Source organism: Podarcis erhardii (genome assembly GCF_964252035.2).
Source record: "Podarcis erhardii genome assembly, chromosome: 2".
In the NCBI taxonomy this organism is placed as follows: Eukaryota; Metazoa; Chordata; class Lepidosauria; order Squamata; family Lacertidae; genus Podarcis; species Podarcis erhardii.
Genome location: NC_138498.1, coordinates 22,491,630 through 22,509,150, shown reverse-complemented (window position 1 = coordinate 22,509,150; position 17,521 = coordinate 22,491,630). Strand labels below are relative to the sequence as shown.

General features: G+C 45.3%; 2 protein-coding genes across 6 annotated transcripts in view; one reads left to right on the top strand and one right to left on the bottom strand.

Annotated features, from left to right (window-relative positions):
- The window catches only part of DGKA (diacylglycerol kinase alpha), an 83,517-nt gene extending 80,949 nt beyond the window's left edge, over nucleotides 1-2,568 (bottom strand). For 2 of the 3 annotated variants that reach the window (XM_081849602.1, XM_081849605.1), the window contains exon 1: nucleotides 2,431-2,568. In XM_081849602.1, the coding sequence (XP_081705728.1) occupies nucleotides 2,431-2,433 (3 nt within the window). In that variant the 5' untranslated portion in view covers nucleotides 2,434-2,568. The remainder of the gene's footprint in view (nucleotides 1-2,430) is intronic. The other variant, XM_081849607.1, reaches the window with a different exon arrangement.
- Nucleotides 810-10,411, top strand: PYM1 (PYM homolog 1, exon junction complex associated factor). 3 transcript variants are annotated; one of them, XM_081849971.1, is made up of 4 exons: nucleotides 810-850; nucleotides 2,337-2,400; nucleotides 7,574-7,667; nucleotides 9,438-10,411. In XM_081849971.1, exons 2-4 carry the CDS (start codon nucleotides 2,361-2,363, stop codon nucleotides 9,949-9,951), a joined length of 648 nt encoding a protein of 215 aa, XP_081706097.1. In that variant the 5' UTR covers nucleotides 810-850; nucleotides 2,337-2,360; the 3' UTR covers nucleotides 9,952-10,411. The 3 variants fall into 3 exon arrangements, with proteins under 3 accessions (XP_081706097.1, XP_081706098.1, XP_081706096.1); XM_081849970.1 differs by lacking the exons at nucleotides 810-850; nucleotides 2,337-2,400 and adding exons at nucleotides 4,613-4,734; nucleotides 5,761-5,868; XM_081849972.1 differs by lacking the exons at nucleotides 810-850; nucleotides 2,337-2,400 and adding an exon at nucleotides 4,602-4,734.
- Nucleotides 10,412-17,521: the final 7,110 nt, after the last annotated feature.

Here is a 17,521-nt window from a genome sequence, read left to right as displayed (position 1 = left end):
CCTTCTGGTTACCATTGCAATTCTGCATGGTGTGGAGAAATGAGAGTGTAAGCAACACATTTCTCTCTCCCCTAACACTGATATGAGATCCACACCATGCAGCCCTTTCAATAACTAAAGTCTAAAGGGCTGTCACATGAATCAAGCTTGTTTTCTCCAGCTCCAGAGGCCCTTAGGGCCTGAAGCAGTGACTTGGAGGTTTTTAAGCAGCGCTTGGATGGCCATCGGCCATGGATCATCTAGTTGAGATTCCTGCATGGCAGGGGGTTGGACTAGATGACCTTCCAACTCTACAATTCTATGCTGGTATGTTTTAAAGAGCATCCAATGCACCTTTAAAGTACACGACTTCCCCGAAATGATTTGTGCCATTGTGGCTTCCCTCTCACAGACCTACAATCCCCAGAACCCCTAACAAACTAAAATTCCCAGGATCATCTGGAGGAAGACACCTGGTTTTTAGAACAGGGATAGAGAACCTGAAGTTTGTTCACCCCCATTTCCTAGGAACCAGGAATCGGAAGCTCAGGTGCTTCTAACAGTATGGTTATAGGGAATAGCGAGTATAAAATATTGAATGTAATAGTTATTAAGGTAATTGTATCAGAATTCTTATGGGAATGTTAAGGGGGGAGGGGGAAAGACAGGTTGTGGAATTCTGGTGGTGAGTGATGATTGGATGAGAATTTGAAAGGGAGTTTGAAAGCAGGGCAGTTGAGAGTTCAAAGCAGTGGGTTCTAGAAGGGGCAGCTGGGCAACTAACTATTCAGTTTAGGATCAGTCGTCTAGTTATCTTTTTTTGTAATAAAGCAGCATATAAGATAAAGAGAATTTGAGGCCATAACCTCAGGTACACACATAATCCTACAATCATTTAGTGAATCATCCATACAGTCTCCTTTAGTGACGGTGCAGTACCTAGGATCTGGACCAAACATTGATATTTTCTTTTCTAGTTTCATAGGTTTATGTTCTGGTTCTAATGATGTAGTAGGGGTGGGGGCTCTTTAAATACTGGGGGCAGCCATACACTCCTTTTCTTCTTAAAAAAATAATAACTTCCCATTGTTTTCAAAAGCACATGTATCGTCTCTTTCTTCAGGTTCTTCAGTTACATTTTTTGTGAGACATTGGTGTTATATGCAGTATAGAGTTGGGAAGAAAAGAGGGGAGGAGGGGAGTGAACCCAACCCTCCTTCTCGGCACTCCACTGCTTTAGGCAGTTTTATTATCACCCAGTTCTGAAACCAGCAATCAACCAGGCAAGAGAGAAGGGAAAAGACTGTGGGGGGGTTGCCTTCCTCTCTGTACATTTCTTTTGTATGAGAGGTAATCCCTCCATCCCTTATGTAAACTGGCAAACGTGCTTAAACCTGATCCTCACTCTGAAGCCTCTTTGAACAAAGTGGTCCTGACTTCTGAGACAATATATGTATCTTTTCATTTTAGAAAGGAAAAGTTATCTTTATCCCAATGTCAAAATCCTAAGAACCACAGCCACCCAGCCATTTTAAAAACAGGCTAGAGGGTTTCCCTTTCTCTTCAATATGGCCATTGTTACAGAATGTGATATAACAGATAAAAGGGGTGGTTGATAATAATAATAATAATAATAATAATAATAATAATAATAATTTATTATTTATACCCCGCCCATCTGGCTGGGCCTCCCCAGCCACTCTGGGCGGTTTACATAAAAACCAAAAATACAGTAAAATATCACACGTTAAAAACTTCCCTGAACAGGGCTGCCTTAAGATGTCTTCTGAATGTCAGGTAGTTGTTTATCACTTTGACATCTGCTGGAAGGGCGTTCCACAGGGCGGGAGCCACTACCGAGAAGGCCCTCTGCCTGGTTCCCTGTAGCTTTGCTTCTCGCAATGAGGGAACCGCCAGAAGGCCCTCGGCACTGGACCTCAGCGTCCGGGCAGAATGATGGGGGTGGAGACGCTCCTTCAGGTATACTGGACCGAGGCCATTTAGGGCTTTAAAGGTCAGCACCAACACTTTGAATTGTGCTCGGAAACATACTGGGAGCCAATGTAGGTCTTTCAAGACCGGTGTTATATGGTCTCGGCGGCCGCTCCCAGTCACCAGTCTAGCTGCCGCATTCTGGATTAGTTGTAGTTTCCGAGTCACCTTCAAAGGTAGCCCCACGTAGAGTGCATTGCAGTAGTCCAAGCGGGAGATAACCAGAGCATGCACCACTCTGGCGAGACAGTCCGCAGGCAGATAGGGTCTCAGCCTACGTACCAGATGGAGCTGGTAAACAGCTGATGAGCACAAAGGCACTGCCTAAACTATTCAACACTGTCTTCCCCTTGTATGTTCAACAGTCACAACTGGGTTATAAGAAACAGATGTACAGTACAGTGCAATTGCATGAAGGTTTGCTGAAAGGTAAGTCCTATTGAGTTCAATAGTACTTACCATATGGTTCTGAGAAACTATTCTGTTCTGGCTGACTCCTCTCTGGAAGAGAAGATCTTACAATTTCCTTACCAGGTCTGGAAACTGGCAGAATTGCTGTAGCCATCCCAACGTTATAATCTTCTTCTCAAAGTTCTGTTTATTTTTCAATGAAGTTGCATGTTCATGTCTGGTAACTTTGCATCATTTATTCACTGTTGTCAATTTTGAACCTGATTTTTATGTATAGGTCACATCACTTCAAATTTCCTCACTGTGTAGATGTCATGAGCAGGCTGTCTATACCATTATATACCAGTTCATTTGAGAAATTCTATCCCAGGAAAGAATTTTCTACAAATTATCTTCCTTGCCTGCAGATGTTCCTTTCAAAGTATATTTGGGTCTTGTCTGCAGGTGTCCTGTAATCTGGATATCCTCAACAGTGGGCATTAATGTAGCGTGTGGGATACAATTCTTTAAAGTGCATAGTATAGAACAAAGCATTGGGCTGTTTTCTGTGGAGCCCCTATATCCCTATGGTTCTCTTCAGACACCACCACTTCCATAATCATTATCGCCACTTTTTTATACCCAATGCTTTCAGCATGTCTTTTTCAGTAGTTTATCTGCAAGCATTTGTGTTTCAATAGAAACTCAATGTTTGACTACCTGGCATGTGAGGAGGACTTTGCACAACCGTCTATGCACAGCCCTGCATCTGAAGAATAGCCTAACTACACCACATGTTCAACTTAATTCAGTGCTATTGTTTGTAATTAAATGAGCAAGATTGTCTTTATAGAGAGAGTTAATTTCCACTCATGGAGATAATCACACAACATTAGGGTTTTAATCCAATCAAGAGACTTTAAGGTACATAGGCAAGCTTTTCAAGCCTGACTGGTAAATCTTCCTTTAAATCTTGAGTTTGGAAGCACACTGTTATCAAGTTGAAAACCAGACTCTTAAAAATGTCTGTTGCCTTTCGAAATGTTCTGTTGCTGTGGATAGTTCTAAAACGTGAGTCACACAATTCAGAGCCAGGATATGACATTGTGGTGCCTGAGGCAGTCAATGATTCCTCCTGTTTCACGTACAAAAGCCACCCAGACTGGCAGCCGACTCTACATCAACACTGGTGACAGACCACCACCACACCTAAGGGCAGCAGGCTAGCTTAAGTGTCACAGTTCACACAATTCTTTTTGTGTCTCTGGCCCTCACTATGCCACCTGAGGCAGCTGCCTCACTCTTCCTAATGGCAGGGCCTGCACTGTTCAGATTTGAAGTCTCAGGTACATGTAGGAATGAGTTTAAAAACTCCAAAGAAGACAATCATGGGCTTAAGATATCACTGTCCTAAAGTGCCCAGTCCTAACCATCCTTACTCGAAAGCAAGTGCCACTGCACATGGAGATAATCTTTGTTGCCTAGGATTTCAGTTATGATCTCCCTTATTTATTACTGCACTTTGCGATTTAACATTTCACAGCGTAACAGTGAGAATCGTTCTGCACTTGGCAACGCTCTCCCTGCTCTTCAGGTACTTAAAATGTCCACAAACATGGATTTTCGAAGTCACGGAAAAGATTTAAAACGTTTAACAAATGGGCAGAGGAAGATGAGGAGCAAAGGCCCCTCCTTTCTTTGGACATTTTGGACCGGCCTCCACGGAAGGCCCCGTTCCTGTCAGAATAAGGAACCCAGGCCAGGGCCACTTAGGCCAGCCTTGGGGAACTTGCGGCCACGTAGGAACCTGCTTCTATTCCAAGTCATTCCTCCAGTTAACGTAGCTCTGTATTGCCAACACGGGCTGGCAGCAACTCTCTGTAGCTTCAGGTCGCAGCTTTTCTCCAGCCCTACTCGGGTGCCACTGAGCCCCGAACCTGGCACCCTGGTGCATGCAAAGCATATGTCTTCCTAACTCCCACCATCCTTGGCTGAGGGCAATGGGAAGTGGGAGACACTGGGCGTCCCAACAGCACCTGCAGCGCTGCCTTAGGGGTAAAGTTGAGGACTCCGCTTTCCACCTCAGAAACGCGGGGTTTTGCATTCTGACGTGCTTATGACGCTTGTCGGCGACGTCTCTCCAGCCCCTGAACTTTCCGAAACCCTAGCAACGACGCCGTTAACCCTTCAGCGAAGAGAAGGCGCTCCCTCAAGAACAAAATGGCGGCAGAACCGCTTTCTCTTCCCCCATCTCCTCCCCGCCCGCGCACTCTCTTCTCCTCCCAATTACGCCATATCCGGAGGCGGAGGCGACGCGACCGGAAGCTGGTCGCGTTTCCAAGATGGCGACTCCCTATGTTACTGATGAAACCGGTGAGTGGCGGGGAGCCGCGGCTAGGATGGGAGGGGGGCTCTCGGGGGCCGGCGTCCCCCTCACCGCCACCGCCACCGCCACCACCCTGCCTCACGCCAACTCCAACAGGTGCCTCGCCCCGCCCCACCCCCCTCCGGCCGCCGCGCTCCTCGGTTATCCCCGACATGACGCCCCTCCCCTTCTCCATCCTTGCCCCGCCTTCCCCTTCCATTCGGCTCCGCGACCACGCCCCCTCGGAAGGCCTTTCCCGCTCCCCGGTTGCGGCTTATCCCGCGCTGCCTTCCCTTGTGGCCCCGCCCCTTGGCTGCGGCGGCCCCGCCCCCGCGGCCCTTAGAGCCGAACCTCCCCTCAGTCGCCTTAGATCCCTCTGGCCGGAGGGCGGAGGCGGCCTCTCGTCTGCTCCTTTCGTTTAGGACCGGCGCTATTGAGGAACAACGATGGGCATTAAGCACTGCCTGCAGCTCGCACTCTGACCCCTCCGTCCCTCTTTATATGAGCACAGTGATGGTGTATAAATCATGAGACCCTTAATATCAGGGTCCTGGGTTCGAATCCCACGTTGGGCGAGAGATTCTAGCATTGCAGGGGTTTGGACTAGATGACCCTCGCAGTCCCTTCCAACTCTACAGTTGCACGGTTCTGACATTGCATATGGTGACTCTACCTGGTCACTCCCTCCAGTGCCGGATTAAACCCTGTGGAGGCCCCCAGGCTGTTGAAACCTTGCAAATGATCTCCTAATACGTTTTTGTAATTTTCTTTCAAGATCGCATCAGTGTTATTTTGATCGTTGTCACAGGGCCCCTAAAAATGCCCATTTGGTATGGTAATCCGGCACCGCCCTCCCTCCCCATTATGAACTATGTGGAAGCAACGCCTATAGGTTTCAAGTGAAGCTACTCCCTCCCTGCCACCCCATATCTTAGCTTTTCCTCACCCAGGTATCCCCTGTTAAGCCAAACGCTGCTAGGGTTTTAAGACTGCGAGTGATTACGGGCCTCTTTTCTCCCACACCCAATACCAAGAGACCAGATGCAAAGTAGGAAACTTGGATAGTTGTGCAGAAGATGAAATTTCAGCAGGGATGGAAAAAGCTGCTGCTGCTGCTGCTCTTTCTCCTCTAACAAATCAAGGTACAGAAGAAGCCTTTTCCTCAAATACATGTGTAGTGGCAAGGCTTCGTTTTATTTCTGTTTGCTTACTGCATTTATATCCTGCCTTTCCTCCAAAGAGCTAAAGCAGCCCCTGTGGTTGTCCTTGCCTTTATTTTATTCTCGCAAGACCTCGGTGAGACTGAGAGGTAGTGACTGGCCTAAAGTCAGCCAGAGAACATCGTTGTTGAGTGAGGATTTGAACCCAGCCTCTCATATCCTAATCATGCTCAAACTGTTATGCTCCCTAGGCTCAAGTGACCAGTGCATTGCGCACCCTCTGACAGATAACGGTGGAGCAGTGCTTTTTGCTTTTTTCCTACATTGCATTATGGTAGTTCCAATACTCTTCCCCATGACTTCTAGTGAATGAAATGATTTGTGCGTCAGCATATGCTGGGTACTTGCATACAGTGGTGCCCCGCAGGACGAATGCCTTGTAAGACGAAAAACACGCAAGACGAAAGGGTTTTCCGTTTTTCGAGGCGCTTCGCAAGACGAATTTCCCTATGGGCTTGCTTTGCAAGACGAAAACATCTTGCGAGTCTTGCGATTTTTTTTGCTTTTTTCTCCCTTTTTCTAAGCCGCTAATAGCGCTAAGCCGCTAATAGGGTTGCTTCGCAAGACGAAAAACCCGCTAGACGAAGAGAATCGCGGAACGGATTCTTTTCGTCTTGCGAGGCACCACTGTATTTCATCTTCAATATGGGATTTAAAATACTGAACTGATTTACTCTCTGTGATCCTTGCAGTAGCCCTGTAAGTGAAGTGTTATAGAAATGTTAAATGTTCTGCAGCAAGAAATCCACTTGTGGGATAATCAGATGGGATGAGCTCTAGGGATGTTTTCACATTAATTTCTACCTGCAAGCCACTTCCTAATGGGATCATGGTAACATGCAAAGCCGCTAAATAAAGTATGGTTCAAATAACTTGACTTGTTTGAAACTGTTGTGCCTTTTTAATGGAAATGGTTTTATAGTAATTTAGTAAGTATATTAAATAACTATAAAACCATTTCCAAAGCCAATTTCCATAGTAGCAAAATTCCTCTCGGAGGCAGTAGAAATCAGAAATAAGTATGTACAGGCTAAAGCTCCTCTGTTGGCTAGCAAGGCTGATTTTACACCTTAATAACTGTTGATATTTATTATTACTGTACTGTGTATTTTGGGTTTTGGGGCCACAATAAAGCTATGTGTGTGTACAGTGGTACCTCGCAAGATGAATGCCTTGTAAGACGAAAAACACGCAAGACGAAAGGGTTTTTCGTTTTTTGAGTTGCTTCGCAAGACGATTTTCCCTATGGGCTTGCTTCGCAAGACGAAAACGTCTTGCGAGTTTGTTTCCTTTTTCTTACAACCAGGGAATCCGCGCTCCGCAAGAGGAAAAAATCGCAAGACGAAACAACTCACAGAACGAATTAATTTCGTCTTGCGAGGCACCACTGTATATCAAATTTAGGCATATATTGTATTTCGCTTTTGCTTCTTTTAAAGAAATATTATGGTGTGATACAGCTTCATTGTTTGCTGCCTTGGGTGGACACGGTCCAGAAATGTGGCTTATGAATATTTCAAATAAATGAACATTCACAGGATTTTTTAGAATGCTGAAAAGCCCACATGATCACATAGAGCTATGTAAAGATAGGGCATCTTTTCACAAATATTTTTGAATGTTTTAGGGAAATACATCGCTTCCACACAGCGTCCAGATGGCACCTGGAGGAAACAGAGGAGGGTGAAGGAAGGCTATGTTCCCCAAGAAGAAGTGCCCGTGTAAGTTAAACACTCATCTTCTAACCTCTCTTTCTTTCTTTCTTTCTTTCTTTCTTTCTTTCTTTCTTTCTTTCTTTCTTTCTTTTCTTCTTTCCCCAAACAATGCATTGCCCTAATTTGATGCAAGCAAAGGGTACATTGTTTGGTATCTTCCCAACAGTACAAAGAAAATAATGTAGAAGGAAATATAGGTCTGTTCCATCTGGAAATTTGTGTGGGGCCCATCTATTGTATGTCACATCTTATCTGTTTACACGTATATGTAAACACAGCTCCTAATTACATTAACACTATTTTATTTTTATGTATTTAATATAAATTTAATAAAATACTGTTAATGTAATTAGGAGCCATGTCGAGCATGTAAACAGATCAGATGTGCCATACAACAGATGGACCCCACACCAATTTCCAGATGGTACAGACCTATGCTCCTTTCTCCATTCCTCCCATTTTACCATTTGGTACCTTCCCTTCAATCTCACCTTCAGATTATGATTATGATAAACCTAAATATCTGAAAGAGTGGCTGGGGAAACCCAGCCAGATGGGTGGGGTAGAAATAATAACTTATTATAATAAACAAAGGACAATCTTGTTGAAACTTGTTTTTCAATGAATATCTTCTCCCCACTGGCCTCTGTTATTGGAAATGAGAACAACATGCAGTTCTGTTTAGACATTTTGCATATCTGCAGTTATGACATCACAAACCAAACAGAAACTCCTGTCTCAGTAGTTCTCAGTGTGAAAGTGCAACAAGAAGGAATTTGCAGCAGAAATGGTAAACACACTTGTGTTTGACTTTAGATACACTCCCCCTCAATTTAAATAAATACGTGGGGTGAGATCCAAAGAGCCACCAAATTAGTTCTGTGCCACCAAAGAAGCTTGTTTCTCAAACAGCTCACTCTGCCACACAACATACCACTTTTGAAATTGAGGGGAATTTCAAAAGCAATTTGCGATATTGTCAGGCGTGGGGAATGGTTGTCAACATTCCCCCTAGGCACTCCCTGGCCACTCAGAATTTCTAAGGTATTTATTTATTTTTGTTCCATCCAATGGTCAGGGACAACAGAACTAGTAGCCCTACAACATCGCGAGGGTCCCAGGTTCCCCATCACTGCCCTAGGACCAGGTGCCTAAATGTGAAGATTTAGTATCACAAATAACATTAATGTGGCTTTATCACCCATGTCTTTCTGGCTTTAGAGACACCATTGATGTATCAGCAAAAGTGCCCCAAAGGAAGCCATCTATACCAGGCAGCAAAATAAATAAATTCTGTACCTGCCACCCTGCCTTTTGTAGGTGCTGCTGCTGCTGAACTTTCCCCACCAATCAATGTTTATGGCTTCCCCACCACCACCAACAAAAAACCATCATAGCTAAAAACATCCCTTTAGACTTGGGACAGGCGTTTACTAAAGCAATTACCCTAGACTGCAGTATGCACTGTCCATCTGAGAACCCAAAGGTGGCATGGATTCTTCAGGGCACTTGCATGCAGCTGCAAAACCAGTGTCTGCCCTAAGTAAGCAGCTGCACAGACACAACATCACTCCTGACCCAGCACTTCATGCTGCAATATCTGCTGCTTTTTTATGGAAACAAGCTGGAATTACAAATGGACAGTTCTGTTATATTTTTTAGGATCTCCCCCCTATTCTCATAGAAGCACTGAAGATAGGATTCCTCCCTTCTCCCCCCACCCCTTGATTTCAAGTACTGATAGAAGAGAGTTCTGATATCTTTTGTTCCATGCAGGTACGAGAATAAATATGTTAAATTCTTCAAAAGCAAACCAGACCTGCCTCCGGGCCTGAATCCAGAGGTCAACACCCCGGTGGCCAGGCAAGCTTCAAAAGGACCAGAAAGTGGTGAGATAGGTCTCTCCAAGACGGCCAAGAGGAACCTAAAACGCAAGGAGAAGAGAAAGCAACAGCAGGAGAAAGGGGATCGTGATACAGATGACCTGATCCAGTCATTAGAGAAAACTACCTTGTCAGTGACACCAGGCAGCAGTGGGGATGCTAAGCTGGCTGTCCCCGATGGTAGCACAAGGCCCCCTGCAGGCAACGGCGATTCCTCATCTGCCACAGCCAACTTGGAGAAGAACAAGAAAATAAAAAACGTGAAAAAGAAATTGCGGCAGGTGGAGGAGCTGCAGGCACGGATTGACTCTGGGGAGATCAAGCAACCGACCAAAGAGCAGTTGGACAAGCTGGCTCGAAGGAAAGCTTTGGAAGAGGAACTCGAGGATCTGGAGTTGGATTTGTGAGGGGTTGGAATTTCCACCGGACATAGTGTGCATAGGAACAAACCGTCCCCAGGGGAACATTCTGAGAACTGTGCAACACACAGACCAGAAGAAGCTGTCTTCAGGCTCTTCCTTTGTACCTTTTATTTTATTTTATGTTGGGTGCTGTCTGAATTTTTAAAAGTATTTCTCCCAGCTAGTGATGTGTTAGATACCTGAGGACTCTAAAACCTATTTGCCACCCTCCTTAAATTTCCTCCTAGTCTCTTCCTCCCCGTTGAGGTGGGTGGCTGGGAATGTCATGGCACAGGGGGGTGGCTTTCAGAGGAACCTGAGTGGGTGGAGTGTCCCCTATCTTCCTTCTCCCTGCCCCTGTATAATACTCAACACCTTTATGTTCTCTGTAGTGGCCACTCCACCTCCCATCTTCTCTTCTTCCTCATTTTTAAAAGAGATGCAATAATAAAAATTGCAGTAGTGATCTCTGCGTCTAGGATGTTCTTCCTCCCTTTTAATCCAAGCAGACTCTTATAATCCAATTTAATCCTTTTAATCCAAGCAGACTTGTATACCCTTCCCTTTTTTAAGCAGGTAACTCAGTTAAACTATTCTTTCGGGTGGCAATTGTGAAAAGGGTAAATTCAGTGTGAGGGGTTGAAAATGAAGCTGCCAATATTGTAATGTATTTATGAAAATCTATGGTGTAAGGTAAAGGACCCCTGGACAGTTAAGTCCAGCTTTTCTGGGTCATGTGGCCAGCATGACTAAACCGCTTCTGGCGCAGGAACACGAAGATGTGTGCCGGAGCGCAAGGAAATGCCGTTTATCTTCCCGTCAAAGTGGTACCTATTTATCTACTTGCGGTGGTATGCTTTTGAACTGCTAGGTTGGCAGGAGCCTGGGACAAAGCAACGGGTGCTCTCTCTGGTGTAACCACATTTGGGACACTAGTTTCCACATCTCCCGAAGGATACTGTGGAGCTGGGAAAGGTATGGAAAAGGACAACCAAAATCATGAGGAGGCTGCTCTACTTCCCCTGTTACCAGGCTGGGAAACTTCTGGCCCACCATAAATTGGACTACAATTCCCCTCATTGCTGGGGCTGATGGGAGTTTGGGATCTATCAACATCTGAAGGGCAACCTGTTCCCTATCCCTGCCCTATGAGGAAGGGTCAAATGCGGAGAAAATGGGTTAGAGACCCTTTTCTTCCTCATAATACGTGAGCCGAGTATCATTCGATGATATCGATTGGCAGTAGATGAAAGGACACATTCAGGGAAGGAATTCCATGCCATGTGTAGATTTATGGACTTCGCTGCCACAAGATGTGTTTACGGCCACAGGCTTAGAAGCTTTTAAAAGGGGATTAGACACATTAATGGACTTGTCAAAGCATGATCCCTTTGAGTTATGGACCTGCTTTTCTGCCCGGCTGTGTTTAATGTTGCATTTTGGACTGACAGCCTTAGTACAGCCTCTCTCTATCGCTGTTCATGAGTAATGAGCTGAAGCTCTCAAAATGCTAGTAGCACTGAGTTATCCACCCATCCTGAACTAAAACACTGTACATTGTTCCTCTGCTAATCATGTTCTCTCCCAGCAAACAAAAGCAGGGCTCGGAAACCTTCAGTCGGAGGGCCGCATTGCCTCGTGGAGGCCACATGCCAGTGGCAGGCAGGCCCAGAAGCAAGAGTGTTTAAAGCAGGCTACCTCAACCTCAGCCCTCCAGATGTTTTTGGCCTACAACTCCCATGATCCCTAGCTAGCAGGACCAGTGGTCAGGGATGATGGGGATTGTAGTCTCAAAACAGGGCCGAGGTTGAAGAAGCCTGATTTAGAGCAATGAATGAAAATATTCCTTTCATTTCCACACACATTTGCCCTTCTTATGTTTTCACGCAGCCAAGCAAGAAGCACCAGAGCTCAGTTATGCATTCTAGACAGGCAAAAATGCCCAGGGCTGGGGCAGGGTATGGTATGGTATGGGACAGGGGTCAGCAATATTTTTCAGCCATGGGCCGGTCCACCATCCCTCAGACCATGTGATAGGCCAGACTATATGGGGGGGAGGGGAATGAACGAATTCCTTTGCCCCACAAATAATCCAGAGATGCATTTTAACTAAAAGCACACATTCTACTCATGTAAAAACACCAGGCAGGCCCCACAAATAATCCAGAGATGCATTTTAACTAAAAGCACACATTCTACGCATGTAAAAACATGCGATTGGTCCGTATTCAGCCCCCGGGCCTTAGGTTGCCTACCCCTGGTCTGAGGAGAGGCCTGGAAGGGCACATTTTACTCCTGGGCTTGAGGTTTGCCATCCCTGCTCAAAAGACAGAGGTTGGATGAGAAAATAGGATTCCATGTCTTCCTCTTCGTTGTCACTGTCCAGCAGGTGGCACCAGAAGGTCTTATTAGTGGTCCAACATCCCAATATAGTATATTGTTCTATTACTAGAGTGTTGACCTATTTTGCCCTTCCTGAACCCCTCCCTACATACGGTAGGGGGAGGTAGTAAAGGATCTCCCCCCCCCCTTTTTATTTTTTTAGCCAAGAAGTTGAAATGTCAGTGTTGGTTGGCAGATTCTGTAGCTGTCTTTTTAGGTCAGTGTGGCTGGCGGTGGATTTGAGGAGTATAGCTGACCTAGTTCCCATCCCAGACTCTTGATTATTTTCCACCCATTAGCATCACCACCCAATCTTCCAGGGCACTCCATGCTCCATATTCCTCAGGATCATTACAAGTGCCAGTCACTGAGATCATGGCTGAGAATAAAACGGAAATTGCACCAGTGTGGAAAAAAACAAGACTCCTGTTTGTGTGTGTTTTTCTCAGTTTGCACAGCTGCCATAAGTGGCAAGAAACTGCCTGCTGACTTGCCAAGTGGTGCACTTGTGGCGGAAATCTTGCCCTTGGGAGGCTACTGCCCAAATAGCTAAGGTTTGCCAGCCTCTTCGTTCAAATATGGTGCTTGTCACTTTAAAAGCACTCAGAAGAGGGGGCAGTTTTTGATCCACAACAGACAGGATAAAGGATGGCCAAAGGAAAGATTAGTATGGAAAAGTGAATGCAGCCGCTGCTTCTCCCACCTTGCTTCTCAGTCAGGCTGGTCAGTTCCCCTTTCTTTTTCCACCTACTTGAAACCAAATCTTCATATTTCTGGAAGCAGAGAGTGGTTGGTAGAATCAAGTGATGTAGGCTGGGAGTTCTCCCACTGAATCAGATGAAACAGAGCTGGCACACTGGCACCTGTCCCTTCCAGACATGTGATCCTCTCTCCTGCCTTGCTTTAATTTCTACTGAAACCTCTGTTTTGAGATTACTGCATTTTATCTCTTGCTGTTCCATCTAAAGAGCTTGGGGTGGCATCTATATTGTTCTGCCCATCCCTGATGTTTGACTTAACAACAACCTTGCAAGGTCAGCTAAGCTGTAAAGGGAAAGGCAAAGGGACCCCTGACCATTAGGTCCAGTCGTGACCGACTCTGGGGTTGCGGCGCTCATCTTGCTTTATTGGCCGAGGTAGCCGGCGTACAGCTTCTGGGTCATGTGGCCAGCACGACTAAGCCGCTTCTGGCGAACCAGAGCAGCGCATGGAAACGCAATTTACCTTACCACTGGAGTGGTACCTATTTATCTACTTGCACTTTGACGTGCTTTCAAACTGCTAGGTTGGCAGGAGCAGGAACCGAGCAATGGGAGCTCACCCCATCGCGGGGATTCGAACCGCCAACCTTCTGATCGGCAAGTCCTAGGCTCTGTGGTTTAACCCACAGCACCACCCGCGTCCCTAAGCTAAGCTAAGAGATGGTTTATTAGCAGGCCTAAGTTTCACGGCTTTGGGGATTCAAACCTGCGTTTCCTTGGCCCCAGTCTAGCTCCTGCTCTACTCTGGTTCTCAAAAACAGCAATAAATGATCCGCAAATTCATTTCTGCCCAAGCTGAGCAGCATGCAAAACCCCTTAACTCTCTCCTCCCATGTGTGAATAACAGCTGAGGCTTTACAGTTGCCCACCAGGAAGAAGCAAGAAATTTAATACTGTATCTCTCTCCCAAGTACATCACACAGAATGAACAATAGCTTAGGCTCTGTCAAGAGTTCTCACCTGCTCATTCCTGCCCAAATGACTAACTCATTTTTATAGTATCCATATACATTCACAGTTTGCTGACATCTATCTGTGGATAGACAGCATCTAAAAAGTAGAGACATCACCTTGCCAACAAAGGTCCGTATAGTAAAAGCTATGGTTTTCCCAGTAGTGATGTATGGAAGTGAGAGCTGGACCATAAAGAAGGCTGATCGCCAAAGAATTGATGCTTTTGAATTATGGTGCTGGAGGAGACTGTTGAGAGTCCCATGGACTGCAAGAAGATCAAACCTCTCCATTCTTAAGGAAATCAGCCCTGAGTGCTCACTGGAAGGACAGATCCTGAAGCTGAGGCTCCAATACTTTGGCCACCTCACAAGAAGAGAAGACTCCCTGGAAAAGACCCTGATGTTGGGAAAGATGGAGGGCACAAGGAGAAGGGGACGACAGAGGACGAGATGGTTGGATAGTGTTCATGAAGCTACCAGCATGAGTTTGGCCAAACTGAGGGAGGCAGTGGAAGACAGGAGTGCCTGGCATGCTCTGGTCCAGGGGGTCACAAAGAGTGGGACACGACTAAACGACTAAACATCATCAACAACAACAAATCTGTGGATAGTTCCTTGCGGTACATTTCGTGTTGCGATGATCCAATACATAGTCATAAACAAGCGTGGAAGACACTGGGTTTTTAAACTTTCTGCTCAATTATTATTCAAAGGCCTTGCCAGTAGTAGTTCTAGTAGCAAACCAATAGTAAAACGGGCGTAATTTCACCCATGCATAAGCCAGCGGTTCTGCACATACACACTTGTCTCGCCATACTCTCCCCAGGCAAGCAAGAAGGCAAACTTCAAGGACACATTCCAACCTGGCAAAAGCACTTGAGGATGCAGAGTCAGGCCAGCGAATATTGCAACCTGGAGAGCGGAACGGCCTGTAGAGAGACACAAGTGCCTTAAATTCTCCTGCATGCCTGCTATTCCCCCTATAATTATGAACTGCCGCCTCCCAGCTGATGCTATTTGCGGGGGGGGGGGGACACCTGCACATTAAATGCAAATATGCATTTAATATTATGTCACATTGGGTGCTCAGTGTATTATCGCCAGCTGCAATTTTGTGAGGTTAGAGGATGTCAAACCTGGATTCAGTTCCTGTTGAGTCATGAAGCTTGCTGGATAACCTTGGGCCAATAAGTATTCACAGAACTGTTAGGATAAAATTAGATATTTCTTATGTATGTTGCTCTGAGCTGCTTGGAGGGACAGGGTGCCTGCCTCATGTGATCCATAAATGATAATCATTTATTTCTCCTTGGTTTTGATATTAAATAACCCAGGGTAGCCTTTTATTTTAGATTTTGTTTCTGTCTTTTTTAAATAATTGGTTAACTTTTATTTACATTATTACCCCTCTAATTTCAGAAACAGGAAATGCTGCTTGTTTGAAGAATGGATAGGAAGGAGAAGGAGGAAGAAACCCACCCTGTTCTTTTTGAATGTTGCCAAATTTTCTTCACACCGCATCTTGTTTACTTCCCATGATAAGAAGAACCCCTGTGTGTATTGCTGAAATTAAACACAAACATTTTGGATAACGGAGTCTAGCAGGCGCATGTTGAACTTAGATTGCATGGGCTCTTTTTTAGGGAGCTGGTGCTGGGAATGCTGGACAGGAAGGGATTTTGAGCCCTTCCGTATATGATTCTGCTTGGAGAAAGGCCAGCTCATTATATTCTGCTGCCTGAGATAGACAAGATGGAACCCCCTTTCCACATGCAGTTGTCACCCAGACTATCAGTTGAATCTTATCTTAAAGCTTCTGCTGCTACTCCACACCCACCCACCTCACTATCCACTGCCTGAGGCAGCTACCTAACTCTGCCTAATGATAGGGCCAGCTCTAGATAAGAAAAGCACCAAGATTTCTGAGAGGAGCTGTATGTGCACATTAAGCTGTCTTACAGTGTCAGACCATTGGTCTGTACACCTCAGTGTTGTCTACTCTGATTGGCAACAGCTCTCCAGGGTCTAGGGCAGCTGTGTTTTTGTTTGTTTGTTTGTCACTTTCACCCAATTTATTTTAAGCAGCGATACCAGGATTGAACCTGAAATATTTTCCATGCAAAGCATGGACTCTCCCCCTTGCCTCTCACACAAGTTAGCCCTTCGCTTGGATTGCCCCATTACAGAGTGAAAAATATAATATGTCTCTCCTCTCAAAACATCTGTGCTACAGATAGCTACATAACCAGCTGTGCTCTCTAATGCCCTGTTTCTTCATAACTTGTCATTCTTGTCGCAACAGGTTTTTATTTTGATTTATACTTTGCCCCACCCCTAAGGCACAGAGCAAATCACAAGATTTTATTATTTTTTTTAACCTTGTAACTGCTAGTGTAATAGCAGAGAGAGGTAAGCGAAGAATTTGAGGGTTACAACCGTTGTCATACACGAGGAGCTACTGCAAAATAAAAAGACATTTTCAGTGATGTGCAGAGGCCCATTCTGTTTTATCCCTTGTCTGCCATAGGAACATCTGAGCATTGCCAATAATTCTGGGGGACACTTTAATGTGTGCACCCATTTCATGCGGAACACGAGTCAGCCATGTTGGATCTTCGCTATTGTTCTACATGAACCGAGATTGTACCCTAGAACAGAAGTCTTCAGCTTATTCAGTCTGGGAGCTATCATTCACCCAAACGTATTGTGACATGCCATCCAGATCTCCGAGCAGTGAGAGATTCCAGGTGTTTACCTAGGGTTCATGTGGAAATCAGGCACAGCAGAGACTGTAGTGTCTTTATTAAATATGGTTTATTTATGTTACTATCCAACCTGAGCTTATGACGGAGGGGTTACAGTGTTGGCACCCCAATAGGTTATTGTTTCTGGCATAGCCTCAGCCTTGGATTCAAACATAAATCAAACTTGCTCTAAAATGTGGCTCTGATCCTTTCTCCAGCTTGCTGCATTTTTCAGACTGTAGCATCGCTGCCAAAACCCAATCCTGATCTCAGCTCTAAAACTTTGTTCCTCTCTTCAGACCAACTTGGAACTGAGAGAGCAGCCCCTCCCATTTCCCTCCTGGCAGGAAGACCCCTCTTTCTGGCTTTCCTGATGCCCCATTACCTTCCCTTTGTCTTTGATTAATGGCTCATCTCCCAAGCAATTTCCTGAGTATGGGAAGCTGCTATGACGTGTGTTTTAACACTTCACTAAATCCATTGTCTGGCAGCCAATTTTAACACTCCAAGCTTTGATTAAATTCTAACACCTACCAGACCTAGGAATTTAGGGGAATCTGGAAGCTGCAAACTCTGGCACCCACAACTCATAACAATATATTTAGGGACCCAGATTGCATGTGCATTGTAGATCTGTCTCCAAACAATTCCTGTTTCACATCTGATATGTTATTTCTAATACAAGTATTTTTTTTTGTATTCAGGGGTGAAAATAGACTTAATCGCTTGCATGAAT